Source organism: Myotis daubentonii, chromosome 8 (genome assembly GCF_963259705.1).
Source record: "Myotis daubentonii chromosome 8, mMyoDau2.1, whole genome shotgun sequence".
NCBI lineage: Eukaryota > Metazoa > Chordata > Mammalia > Chiroptera > Vespertilionidae > Myotis > Myotis daubentonii.
Window position 1 is genome coordinate 71,102,583 of NC_081847.1, and position 12,588 is coordinate 71,115,170.

Genomic DNA, 12,588 nt, shown 5'->3' on the forward strand with positions numbered 1-12,588 from the left:
GCTACTAAATGGCTGTGTGACACTGGACTCAGCTTCCCTTCCTGACATCTGAGGGTCCTTCTAGCTGCTGCTCCAGGGCTTGGCTGGGGAGGGCGGGGTGGAGGTGAGACTCCTCTTCAGTGTGTGGGGTCCCGGGTGGGTGGAGCGGTCACCCCAGTACCTGCTGGGACAGGACCTCCGCCTGCAGGAGCACATTGATGGAGGGCAGACTGCTGTCCTCATAGCTTGACCTGCGAGTGCTGATCCGGTCCCGCTCATTTTGGACGGCTGTGAGGACAGCAGAGAGAAGTGAGGAGGGAGGGCAGGGATACGGAGGAGGGGAGGGCTGTGGCATGACTGATGAGGAACGGATGAGGTGCAAGGGGAGAGAGTTTAGCCCTGACAGAGTCTCTGCAGGGCTATCCTGCAGGGAAGGAGGCACAGTTGGAGGTGGGTGTAGGAGGGGTGCCTCCAGGGGACAGAGCCCAGATCAACTTGTGGGAAGGAAGGGAGACAGATTCTAACCCAGCTTGTTAGAACTTTCTAAATGCCAAAGCTGCCTCAACACAGTGTGGGGACTGCAGGAGTGACCCACCCATCCCTGGAGGCATGCAAGACAATGATGACTTGGCAGAGGGCTTAAGGTGAGTCTTGAGCATTGAAGAGGGGATCTGTCTAGATAACAGATTTTAAAGCTCTGTTTTGCAAAAGGATCCCTTTCTTTCCAGATGAAAGTGTGTAAAACAAGCAAAATGAATTCCTCTGGGTGACAGGAGATGCCCCAGGGATTCCTGAACACTGAGGCAGAAGGCCTGGACAAGGGGATCGGGAGGCCCCGCCTGCCCTGGCGGTCTCATCCATCAGCAGGAGCTGCAAGGGATCCAGGCTACCCTTCTCAGAGACAGCAAAGGTACGCTGTCCTCCCCCTGCCCACTGCTGGGCTCTCTCCCAGGAACTCAGAGATCTGGGGCCTGTGTCCACCAGGGCCCCGCACCCCACTGCATGCCCCCCTTCTGGGCCAGTCCTGGCCAGAGATATAAGATGGACCTGCTGCCTTGGCCCTGTCCCTTGGACTCTGAGAAGCCTTCCTGTGCAATGAGGCTGGGCTGAAGCTGGAAGGAGGGAGGATGCGGTGGGAGGAGACCCAGTTCCTGTTCGGAATTGCCACTCGCTCTCTGTGTGCCAGTAGAAGTCACTTCCTTTCTCTGGGCCTCAGTTGCCCCATCTATCAGCTTTTGCTTCCCAAATTGTCTCTCCCACCTCAGAAACAGGCAGTTTATTCCCCCACTTCCAACCTGGGAGTCTTTCTCTCACATTCCAGCTCTACTCATGCCCCACATGTGTGAGTGGTCCTTACGGAATCCACCCTGGCTCCCACTCTGTCTGGGCCCTGACTCCTCGGCCCTGGAGTAGTCCGGGACCTCCTCACTGGTCCCTTTGCTTCCAGCTTTGCCCCTACAGTCCATGCACCTCTCAAGTCATACCCCTCCACGGCTCATTTTGGACCAGTGCCTCCCCATCACCCTCGGAGTGAAGGCACAACTCTTCCCCGTGGCCCTTTCTCTCTGATCCTCTTCACTACTCTGTCCCCCAAACTTGCCTCACTACTCCTCTGACACACTCTGGTGCTGCTGTTCCCACTGCCTGGAATTCTCTCCCCTATAGCTTAGCGGCATCTTCATGTCACCCCTGTCCCCGTGCAAATGTCACCTTCTCAGAGGTAACCTCTCTGACCACCTGTCTGAGCGGCATTCCCCCTCACACTCTGCCCTGCCTCCTGCTTCCTTCTTCCTCTTGGCACTTAGTGTAGAATCATCTGTTCATTTCTTTACTCTCTGTCTCTCTCTGAGAAGAAAAGCTCCAGAAAGAACTCCCTCTTGTTCACTTCTATGGCCCCAGCGACTAGAACAGAGCCTGGCACATAGTAGGTGCTCAATGAATATTTGTTGAGTGAATGATAAAAAGCTCTGTTTCTTGGGAGTACCCTAGGCCAGTGATGGCGAACCTATGACACACGTGTCAGAGGTGACACGCAAACTCATTTTTTTGGTTGATTTTTCTTTGTTAAATGGCATTTAAATATATAAAATAAATATAAAAAATATAAGTCTTTGTTTTACTATGGTTGCAAATATCAAAAAATGTCTATATGTGACACGGCACCAGAGTTAAGTTAGGGTTTTTCAAAACTGACACGCCGAGCTCAAAAGGTTCGCCATCACTACACCTTCAAGCCTCCTCTGGTTTCCTAGGCCTGGTGGCTCCAGATGGGAACAGCCATCCTCGGAAACTCATTCACTGCCCCACCCGCACTGCCCTAGGCCCCGTGTCTCAGTGGAACATTGACATCCCACCTATTCAACTGTCGTCTCTGGATTTCACACATTGTTGAAATCAGAGAATGAAAGGCAGACAGTCAGTGGTTCTCAACCTTCCTAATGCCGCGACCCTTTAATACAGTTCCTCATGTTGTGGTGACCCCCAACCATAAAATTATTTTCGTTGCTACTTCATAACTGTAATGTTGCTACTGTTATGAATCGTAATGTAAATATCTGATATGCAGGATGTATTTTCAGGGGTCGCAACCCACAGGTTGAGAACCGCTGGAATGAAGCCAGGAGTCAGGGGGATAAAATACAAGTCCCAAGATAAGAAATCTCTCCGGAGACCCATCACCCTGCATGGGGCCAGCTCCCAGAACCACTCCCCAGCCTTAGTCCTGCCCCACCTGCCCTGCCCACACCCTCCCACAGAGGCTGCCCGCACCCACCAGGGCGCCAGGAGGAGGCAGGCTGAATAAAAGGGCTGCTGTCAGCAGCTGCGGATTGGGTTCCTCAAGGTTAGGCCGGCCTTATCAGTGCCCGGCGCGAGCTCAGTCACGGAATGATGTTTTCCAAATGTTTGCTCAGTATTAGCAGGGTCGGGGACCTAATGTAACTCCTATTGAATATTAACCAACCTGGGCAGAGGCAGAGAGGAGGATGAGCTTGTCTTCTCAGAGAACCCCTGGATGGGGGCTACTAGAGCCTGAGCTGAGGTTCCAAGAAAGGGCCCACCACCAACCCACACCTCCTGCACCCCTGGCCCTGCTTCCTGGTTCTAGGTGTCCAATATCAGGAGCCTGCATTTGTCCTAGGACCACCAAGTAAGTGTCGGGTTATAGGAAAGAATTCCTGACCTACTGTTAGGCCCCCTGGTCCCCAGGTTTCTCCCCAGAAAAACTTGCCACTCAGGGAACTCACTTTTGGCCACCATGGAATAAGCTCTGGCCAAGACTTACGGGTCTCTGAGATTTAGAGCCCTTCCCTGGGGTCAAGAGGAACTTTCAGGGATCTAGGCCCAAGATGATTCCCACGCTGGTCCCTCCCAGTTTCAATCCTGGGAGCTTGGTACCTGCCCAGCTCTGGGAGCCTGAGTTCTAGTCCTGACTCCACCCTTGAGTCAATCATGTCACTTCTCTTGCCTCAATTTCCCCATCTGTAAAGTATATGAAGAAGTAGATTTGATAGCCTCATATACACCTGTCTTATCTATAAATTTTGTTTGCAGCCCATGTCTTCCTGTCTAGTCTATAAATTTTGTTTGCAGCCCATTTTAAAAAATACATGTCAGGCACACAACATTATAATTTGACATCTGTATACTCTGCAAAGTGAGCTTCCTCAAAAGTCCAGTGACTATCCATCACCGTACAATTCACCCTTCAGGGCTACTTTTGGGTTTAAATGACTGAATTCTGCTAAGACCATCAGGAAAGAAAAATGAAAACTTGTCCCAGCTCTTCTGATCCCCGTGGCTTCCAAGAATTTCTCTTGGCTTTGGGAAGTTTTTACCAGGCTATAAAACTTAGACAGAACTAGTAATATCCTCACTTCCCAGAGCTTGACCACAGTGGCGACTGAACGCTTTGCTACCCTGGCCTATTCTCAAAGCAACCAAGGGACACGAGCACATGTCACAATCTTAACCCAGGTGTGTAAACAAGCACCAACATTTACTCGCCTACACTGACTTGCCATCAGCCAGTTCTCCTATCCTCCTGACATGATGCCACCTTCCCTGAGCCAAGAAGCAATTTTCAAGGCTAAGCAAGGGCAGAACTGCCTGGTGCTCCACTCCCCTTCTAGGAGCCAGGATGTGGGCCCGTGCCTCCTTGGCAGCTGAGCGGGAAGACCGGGAAACAGACACACAAGTCCCAGTGAGTGAGGCTCACAAAGCCGGGAGGGACCACTACCAACCCCCTCATCTTACAGAGTCCAGAAGGGGCAGAAACTTCCCTGAAGTGACACATGGGAAAATGACTGAATGCTTAACAAGAGACACATACAATGGCCGATCAAAGCTGGGCCAGGCCACATACAGCCCAGGAAGGCTGCTAGCCTTCTCCCACCTGCCTGTCACGAGGCCTGTGATTTTAACACGAGAGATTCATTCTCTTGAACCTAAAATCTTGACTGTGGGGTAATGGAACCACTGACTATTAGAACCATAGACTCTTAGGTCCTGAGACCATCGTTCTCAATCTTCCTCTTGTCCCCAGCTGTTCATACATACAGGGGTGGGCAAAAGTAGGTTTACAGTTGTAAGTGTGCAAAACAGTTTATTTTTGTATTGTTATCTATGATTGTATTATTATTATTATTATTATTATTATTATTACTACCACTACTACTATTAACCTACTTTTGCCTACCTCTGTATATCACATCCCCATCTGCAGCATTTCTCATTCCACAGAGTGGTTCCCAACTTGGAGGTGAGAGTGGGTGAGAGAGGCTCCACACCACCGAACACCAGGCAGGGAGAGGTGGGGGGCATTCGCCCTCTGCAAAAGCTCCTTCCCCACTTTGAGAACCCCTGAGGTCTGGATGCTAGAATGATGTTGAGAGCAGGAGGGGGCTACTCCTTCCTCAGGGTGAGCAGGCCCAGGTTTGCCACAGGACTCATGAGCTCACGCCAAGGCCCTATTAGGATGAGTCACAGAAGACATTTCCTAGGGAGGGAGCAGAGAAAACAAGGTCTCAGAGGCAAAGATGGGGAGGGGAGGTGGCCACAGCTGAGCTCCTCTCCTCATTAGTCTCAGCAGGCTGGGTCCCAGGTTCCCGCTGTGGGGTGGGATGGGGGTAGGAGGTGTGCAGGACTAGACCAGAGGTCTAGCTGTGAGCTAGAAGTGAAGGCCTGGGGGCTAGTCCTAGAGCTGGGAAGTGTGAGTTGAGAGGAGAAAAAGATGAAGAGATTTGAAAATGGAAAGTTATTTTTAGAAGCAGTTAAACGATTTTCGCTTCCTGAGCTTGGGTTGAGTGTTCCTGAGGTATGGAGGGCATAAAGCAAGCAACATGGAGGTGTCGTCCAAACAGCACTGAACTTGCATTCAAAGCTCTGGATTCAAACCCCACATTCTGCATTGACCAGCTCTGGGGCCTTCGGCAAGTTGCTGAGCCATTCTGGCCTCCGTTCCTTCATCTATAATAATAGTGCCACCACACACAGTTGTCATAAGAACAAAAGGAACTATCCATCATGGAAAAGCCCAGCCCAATGATTGGTGTCTGCTGGTATCAGGAGGCCTGGAGAGACCTCAATCAATGCACTGGGTCTTCCCCTTCTCCGCTCCCCAGGACAAGTCCAGTGTCCTGCTCCCATTCCCTCGGATGGGAAAACTTGGACTCACCTGATACTCAAGCATGACGACTAAGGAACTGGGCACTTGTCCCTGGGACAGGAAGCTCAGGAGCAGAACTCCCCACCCCCCTCATATTTGCTGAGTCTGGGTAGTACATGGACATTTGCAGTATCATTCTCTAGTCTAGACCTTTCTTAATGTTTGAAATAGTAAAGAAAAAACACCGGACTTGGCTTCCTTGTGGTGGAGAAGGCAGGCAGGGGTGGTGGTGGCTGGGAACCTGCATAGACACAGTGGGAGCTTATCTTTTTGAATCATTCTCAAGACCAAGCCCAGCCCCTCCCTATGGTTAGATTTCTAGGCCCTTCCTTCTCTCAGCCATTAGTAAGTCACCCTGGGGCCTGTTCCTGAGTCATAAAGTTGTGTCCCCAGTTGTAAATGACTGTGGGGAGCTGTGGTGCGGGTGGGGCAGTGGTGGCAGGGGGAGGGCCGAAGCTCACCTTCCTTCTTCATGCCAGCCCGGAAGCACTTCTTGAGCCTGCAGTAGCGACACTGGTTCCTCTTGTCTTTGTCCACCACGCACTGCCGACTAAATCTGGGGAAGGCTTTGGATGGTTGGATGGAAAAGGGACAGCCCTCCCGCCCCCAAGACTGAACTAGAACCCTGGCCATCTGGTTGATCCCCAGCCTCTTTGCTGCAATAAACCCTTCATCCCAGAAGTTCTCATGTTAACCATAAAGAAAAGCTCAATGGAGTCCAACCCTATCTTATTAAATGTAGGGAAACTGAGGCTCAGAGAGGCAACCCGTAGACCTGGATCGCTCAGCCTGGGGTAGAGCCTGGTTGGGAACCCTAGTCCCTTGAGTATCAAAGCACCACTATTTCCACCACATCCTACTAGTATAAGAGCTCGGAGGCCAGAGCAGGCTCCTGGTTATAACTAACGGTCAATACGCGGTCCACATAAGCCAGAGATAGAAGTAGAGGCAGTGCCCCATAGTGGCTATGGGTGGGGCCCTGAGTATCAACCTGGGCTCTGCCATTGATTTGAGCTGGGTGACCTTGAACAAATTCCAAGCCCTCTCCACACCACAGCGTCCTCCTCTATAAAAGAGGAATAATAATAGTAACCACCACAGAGGGGCGTTGACCGGGGGAAGATAATACACGGATGGAGCCTGGCACAGTGTCCACACATGGCAAATGCTCCTAACCGATGGCTATTATTTTATTATTGCTGTCATGCAGAATGGCTGATGCTTTTAAAGGAGGGATCTCCAAGGCTTTAGGAAGCCCTTGGGGCAGGTGGAAAGGCCTGGGGCCAATCTCCTTTCTGCCCTAGAAAAAGCACCAGCTTGGGGTTTGGGCCCCATCCTCAGAGGCTTGATCCTAAGCCTCATGGGTCCTTAATTGCTAAGTGGGGAAAATAACAGTGGCCGAGTGGACTTAGTATGGTTCCTGCATATAGTAAGGGCTCAATAAAGGGCAGCCGATGGCTTTCTGATCCGTGAATGAGTTTCCTAGGATGGCTGTTCCCATCTGGAGCCACCAGGCCTAGGAAACCAAAGGAGGCTTGAAGACCTAGAAGGGCAGATGCCTCTGGGGCCTAGCAGGGAGATGGCAGACCCTGGGGAACACTGGCCCAAGTGTGCCCATTTCCCAGCTGGAGCAATCAAGGCCCCGAGTGGGCGAGCGGGGCTCCGCACCTGCAGGAGTACATGTGGTTCTTTCTCACGCTCCTCCGGAAGAAGCCCTTGCAGCCATCACAGCTTGAGGCGCCGTAGTGTTTGCCTGTGGCCCGGTCTCCACAGATGGCGCACAGGGCACTGACGCCGAGGTTGTTGGTCGCGTTGAGGTTAGCACCTTCTGATGGGGATGTGTCTGCACGAGAAGAAAAAAGAGGAGGACTCAGAAGCGCAGAAAGTCACCTCCTGGAGGCCCTGTTTTTCTGGAGGTTTAAATTTACAAACCAGTATGAATGTTGTGGGGAGCACCCCAGGGCTGCAGCCTCAGCCAGAATGCCATGCTGTCCCCACTCCCACAGTGACCTTGGGCAAGCCCCTTGGCCTTTTGGAACCCCTGTTTGGCATCTCTCACTTAGGTATCATTGTGACAGTGACTTCACAGGGTTGTCTGTGAGAGTCTGCTCCCCTCATGATGGAGACTGCTAGCCCAGCTTTCTCTGGGAAGTAATGGAAACTTGGCCACACCCTAGGGTGCTTCCAGGCCTTATAGACCCTGATTGACTGGGCACAGAGGGCTGTGGAAGGGACAAATATTGCCGTGTCTGCCCAGAACCAGGTCTTGCCATTTATTTCTTACTGAGTGACCACGGCTGGGAGGGTCTCAGCTTAGTGCCCAGGGGCCCTGACAAGCCTCCTGGGAAATGAGAAGACATGCACCAAGGACTGTGGCTCATTTGCCCTCCTGGGAGGGTCATGACAAGGAAATGTGCACCCCTCAAATACCTCTTGTCCCAGAGGCAAAAGCTACTGCGTCTACATAAAGGTGAGGAGGGGTGGAAGAGGCAGTTGACAAAGATCTTGGATTGGATGCTGGGGTCTCTGGTGCTAGTACTGATGCTGCCACTAATTCACCTGTGACCTTGGGCATGTTTTTTTCCTTGCTTCAATTTCCCTGAGGCCTCAGTTTCCCTAAATGTAAACAGGGCAGTTCTGCTGTTCTAGTGGTTTTCAATTATTTTTTTTAAAATTCAGTAGCCGAACCCTCTTTTTATGAGCAAATCTTCCACCAAGGATAGACCTCTCGGAAGATGATACACACTGTGTCCCATCCCCCCTGAAGAATGCACACATGTGCACAGCACACAAAGTCGTGACACACTGTTCCCATAGAACCCTGAGGCCGGCCTGGAATTCCTAGGGAACAGCCAGTTAAGCACTGGAGAGGGGCATGGGCTGCGGTCAGACCCCAAAGTCTGGAGCCCTTTGCCCAGTGAGAATCCCAGCTTGCCCACCTCTTATTGGTAGCCCTGTGACCTTGGCTGAATTAATTAACTTCTCGCCTTCCTTTCCTCACTTGTAAAATAGGAGGAAGATGCCCTAGGGCTGTTGTGTGTTGTGGTGACTCAGTCAAGTGTTTGTCATAGAATAAGCATGATATCAGCATTTGCGAAAGAACTTTTCTGCAGAAGAAAACTCTCAGAGCGCAAGACTTCCCGCCTCCATGTGCGAGCAGGCTCCGCTGCATTGCATCCTGCCGTCAGCTGGCTGAACATCTCCTAGTCTCCCGAGGGTGCCCAAGAGTGCGGCCCCCTCCACTTGGTGAATTATTCCTGGAGATGGGGGTAATTGTTAAGCCGTGCTGGTGCCCTTTCTCCCTCAGCCTCGCCTCCCCAGACCCCTGGGAAGAGCTGACCCCACAATTTCTGGCCATTCAGGAGGAGGCTGGGGGAAGGGGTGCCCACATCCTGGGCAGGATGGGCTGGGTGTTGCCAAGTTTATCATCTCATCCCTGGAGTCAGCCCCATTCTCCAAGTGAGAACACCAAGGCCCAGAGAGGACAAGTGGCTTGCCCGGGGTCATCATACTGCTGGGAAGTAGAGGAGCCAAATATATGGCCCAGGGGTGCTGGGTGATTCTGGCCATTGCTGCCCTTGTTGGGGTGTCTACTGGGGTCTCTGCAGCAAGGAACCCGTGTTGCTTTTGGTTCTGAATCTGAGATGGGGACAGATGGGGAGCTATCCTTGGAGCCTTTGAGCTACCAGCCCAGGATATATGCCAAACATAACCACAACTCTCAGACCACTTCAAACTCCAGTAAAGAATGTAAACCTTTCTTACAGGCCTTCAGAGTTCCTGAGAGGACTCAGGTGGGGCCAGGACCAGTTACCAGTGCTAAGATATTAAGTACCTTATCTTATTTCAGCCTCTGGTAAGCCCTGGGGTGGGTGCTATTATTTATTCCCATTTTACAGATGAAGAAACTGAGGTTGCAACACGAAAGAATCTATGCCAGAATTTGAGCCCTAATCTTTCTGGCTCCAGGGCAGGGGGCTGCCTGTCTTCAGGTCACCCAATCAAGGGGCTTGGCTCTGCCTCGGGAGCACAGGATTCCCGGGAGCTGGAGGCATGCGCTCTGCAAGGTAGATGGCACCAACCCCAGGGAGCAGCTTGGGGCTGGGTTGTGGCCAGGAGTGTGACAGCACACATTGTCCTTGTGGGGGACCCACCTAGGGCAGCAGCTCCTTAGTTTACCATTTCCTGCATGTTTGTCCCTCAGTTCCTCACGTGACCCTTGGATACTCCTAAAAGCTGGCCAGCAAGCAGACTTGGGGTGATTAAGCCCATTTTGTAGAAGAGACCAGGAGAGGAGGGGTGACATGCAGGTCATACAGTAAGTGGATGGCAGAGACAGGTGAGCAGTTGGTGAGACTGACTATGGACAGTGCCCACTGACCACAGGCTGAGCAGTCACCTTTTTCCAGCTGAGCCAAACTGACCACAAGCCTTAGAGGCCTGGGCTGAAGCCACAGAGCCGGGGCAGCAAGGCAGGTGGCAGGCTGGCCTTGGCTGGCTGCCACCCACTTCTCCACCGAGGCTGAATTGCCACCAGTGGGACCTTTCTCTCCAGAAACTTCCTGGCTTTCAAGTCCTTTTCCTCCCCCAACCTCCTTGTGATGGAGAACTACCCACCCCGCCTCCCCAGATGGCTGTCAGTGATTATAAACCTGGAGAGACACACAAGCAATAAAATCTGCTCAAAGACAAATGGGCATGTTGCTGATGAGAATCTCATTTGGTGAATGGCAACGTCAAAATCCTGCACATCATGTCTGCATAATCGTGCCCACCGAACAGCACCGGCCCCCAGGGCAAGGATGTGCACATATACACCGGCAGGTACACACAGGGCACGAGTCAGAATGCCCACGCAGGAAACATAGGGCACACAAACAAATCCACATCCATGGTACATGTGTGCAAACATCCACAGACACATGTACACACTCACCGCCACTTCCGTACATAAGACAAACACAGGCACCTCTAGAAACACCAACCAACACAAACCCACTCAGTGTACAAACACAAATGAAAATGGACACAGAACAGGTGCACACAGACAAATGTGCACAAAGATGCAAATGGTTTCTGTGGGCACACAGTTGCCAACCCAGTATATCACCTCCCACCCACTTACAGGGGAGCTCATGCGTGCGCACCACACCAAGAAGAGGCCATGATCTCTCACACACACACACACACACACACACACACACACACACACACACACACACACACACTCTACTAACTGGTGTCTCATTTAGCAAAACTTCCCTGAGAACTCCATTTTCTCTAAGTGGGGCATTCAGCCCAGGCAAGTCTCAAAGACACCCTGAAACACAGGGTGCCTCCATCTACCATCTCCAGGGACTGGACGTGCCTTTCCATCTCCCTGGACCTAGGCCCACGGGATTCAGGAAGGGGCCATGTTGGGCCCAATTACTAGCGATGAACGGGAAGAAGGAGCTCACCGCCACGTCTCTGCTCCCAGTGACGCGCTGAGCAGGATGGCTTTGGTACGAGGGACTGGAAGGGCCTGACAGGGATTCCTGGGGCTACTTTTGCTGGGGATATGCTCTTGCAGGCCTCCCCTGGCCCAGAATGCCTCTGGTCACTGTGCCTGGGCACATTTCCTTTACCTGGCAACGCCGGTACTGGCCTATCAGACCAACCTGGCCATCGTCTATCATTCTCCTCCCAACCCAAAACTGAGTGCCGGAGACCTGCTCCCACACCTGGGCATACCTGCCCCCAACTGGCATTCCTGGGCACACATGCCTCCACCTACCATTGCCCATCGTCAACACCTGCACATTCTCAAATTCCAGGGTGGTGTAGGCTGGGTCCAGCGCAGCACTGTAGTCGGCCATGTCCATGTCGACCAGGGTTTTGGAGAGGCGCATCCTCCCCCTCCACTCCTCAGTCACTTGCCCTGCCCAGGATGCCCACCCGGAAGGCTCCAGGCCGAGCCGGCCCCCGCCCTTCACCCTCCCCCTGCCTCCTCCCAGGTGCACTCTCTGCCTTCCTGCCTTTCAAACTGTCCTCTGGGAGGATCTCCCGGAGTCTGGGCCTAGCCTCCCAGAAGGGGTGGAGGCTCTGCCAGGGAGGGGTGGGGGTTAATGGTTAATCGGCTCCCCCACTGGTGGATAGTCTGGGCGGGGCTGCAGAGATTTGGCTGTTTGTTGGTTTTCTTCCGGACACCAGGGGTGCTACTACAACTGGTGGGGCCTTACTCACCAATATCCAGTTATTGATTCTGCAAGATGGAGAGGCTAACTCATCAGCACGCATCTGACCCCCTGACTCAGCCACCCTCCAAGTCATTGTCACTCAAAGTCAGGCATTCTAGCTGATATGCTGAGACGCTGAGAGCCACCACCAAAGTGCCCTAATTCAATGACTTCCCAAATCATTGACTTTTACCCTTAATGCTCTTACAGATAAGCTGCCTCATGGCTCATGAATTAAAAACCCAAATCCCAGGCCCGACACCAATCTTCTGGATCCTCGTCCTGGGAGCTTCCTCCCCATTTCCTACTTCCTTTAGGGGCAGAATGGATAGGCAGTTTGGTAGGGCCAGACTCACCTCTGGTTCCACTCCCCTGCTCCCCAGTACCCCACTCTGGCCACCAGAGCTCCACAGCGCCCAGCTGCTCAGGCCCAGACCACCTCCATCTCCCATTTCCCTGTCACAGCCTCCTGGTTCCCTCCCTCCCTCGCCCCAGAACAGGCAGAGACAAGGCTTGCAGCCCCATAGGCCCGGGTTTCCAGTCAGACACCTACCACCTACTAATTGTGACCTCGGGCAAATTATTTTGGGTGAAATGCATTTTGTAGAGGAGGAAACTGAGGCTCAATCAAGCGCCAGGAAATGTGCCCAGGCACAGTGACCAGAGGCATTCTGGGCCAGGGGAGGCCTGCAAGAGCATATCCCCAGCAAAAGTAGCCCCAGGAAT

General features: G+C 52.5%; 1 protein-coding gene across 5 annotated transcripts in view; it reads right to left on the minus strand.

Annotated features, from left to right (window-relative positions):
* Positions 1-12,588, minus strand: part of HNF4A (hepatocyte nuclear factor 4 alpha) — a 56,031-nt gene that overhangs the window by 13,523 nt on the left and 29,920 nt on the right. For 2 of the 5 annotated variants that reach the window (XM_059706997.1, XM_059706995.1), the window contains exons 1-4: positions 11,421-11,643; positions 7,313-7,487; positions 6,106-6,200; positions 161-267 (exon numbers count right to left, since the gene is read on the minus strand). In XM_059706997.1, coding sequence (XP_059562980.1) covers positions 161-267; positions 6,106-6,200; positions 7,313-7,487; positions 11,421-11,535 — 492 coding nt within the window. In that variant the 5' untranslated portion in view covers positions 11,536-11,643. Of the gene's footprint in view, positions 1-160; positions 268-6,105; positions 6,201-7,312; positions 7,488-11,420; positions 11,644-12,588 lie in introns of those variants that run through there. The other 3 variants (XM_059706998.1, XM_059706996.1, XM_059706999.1) reach the window with 2 other exon arrangements.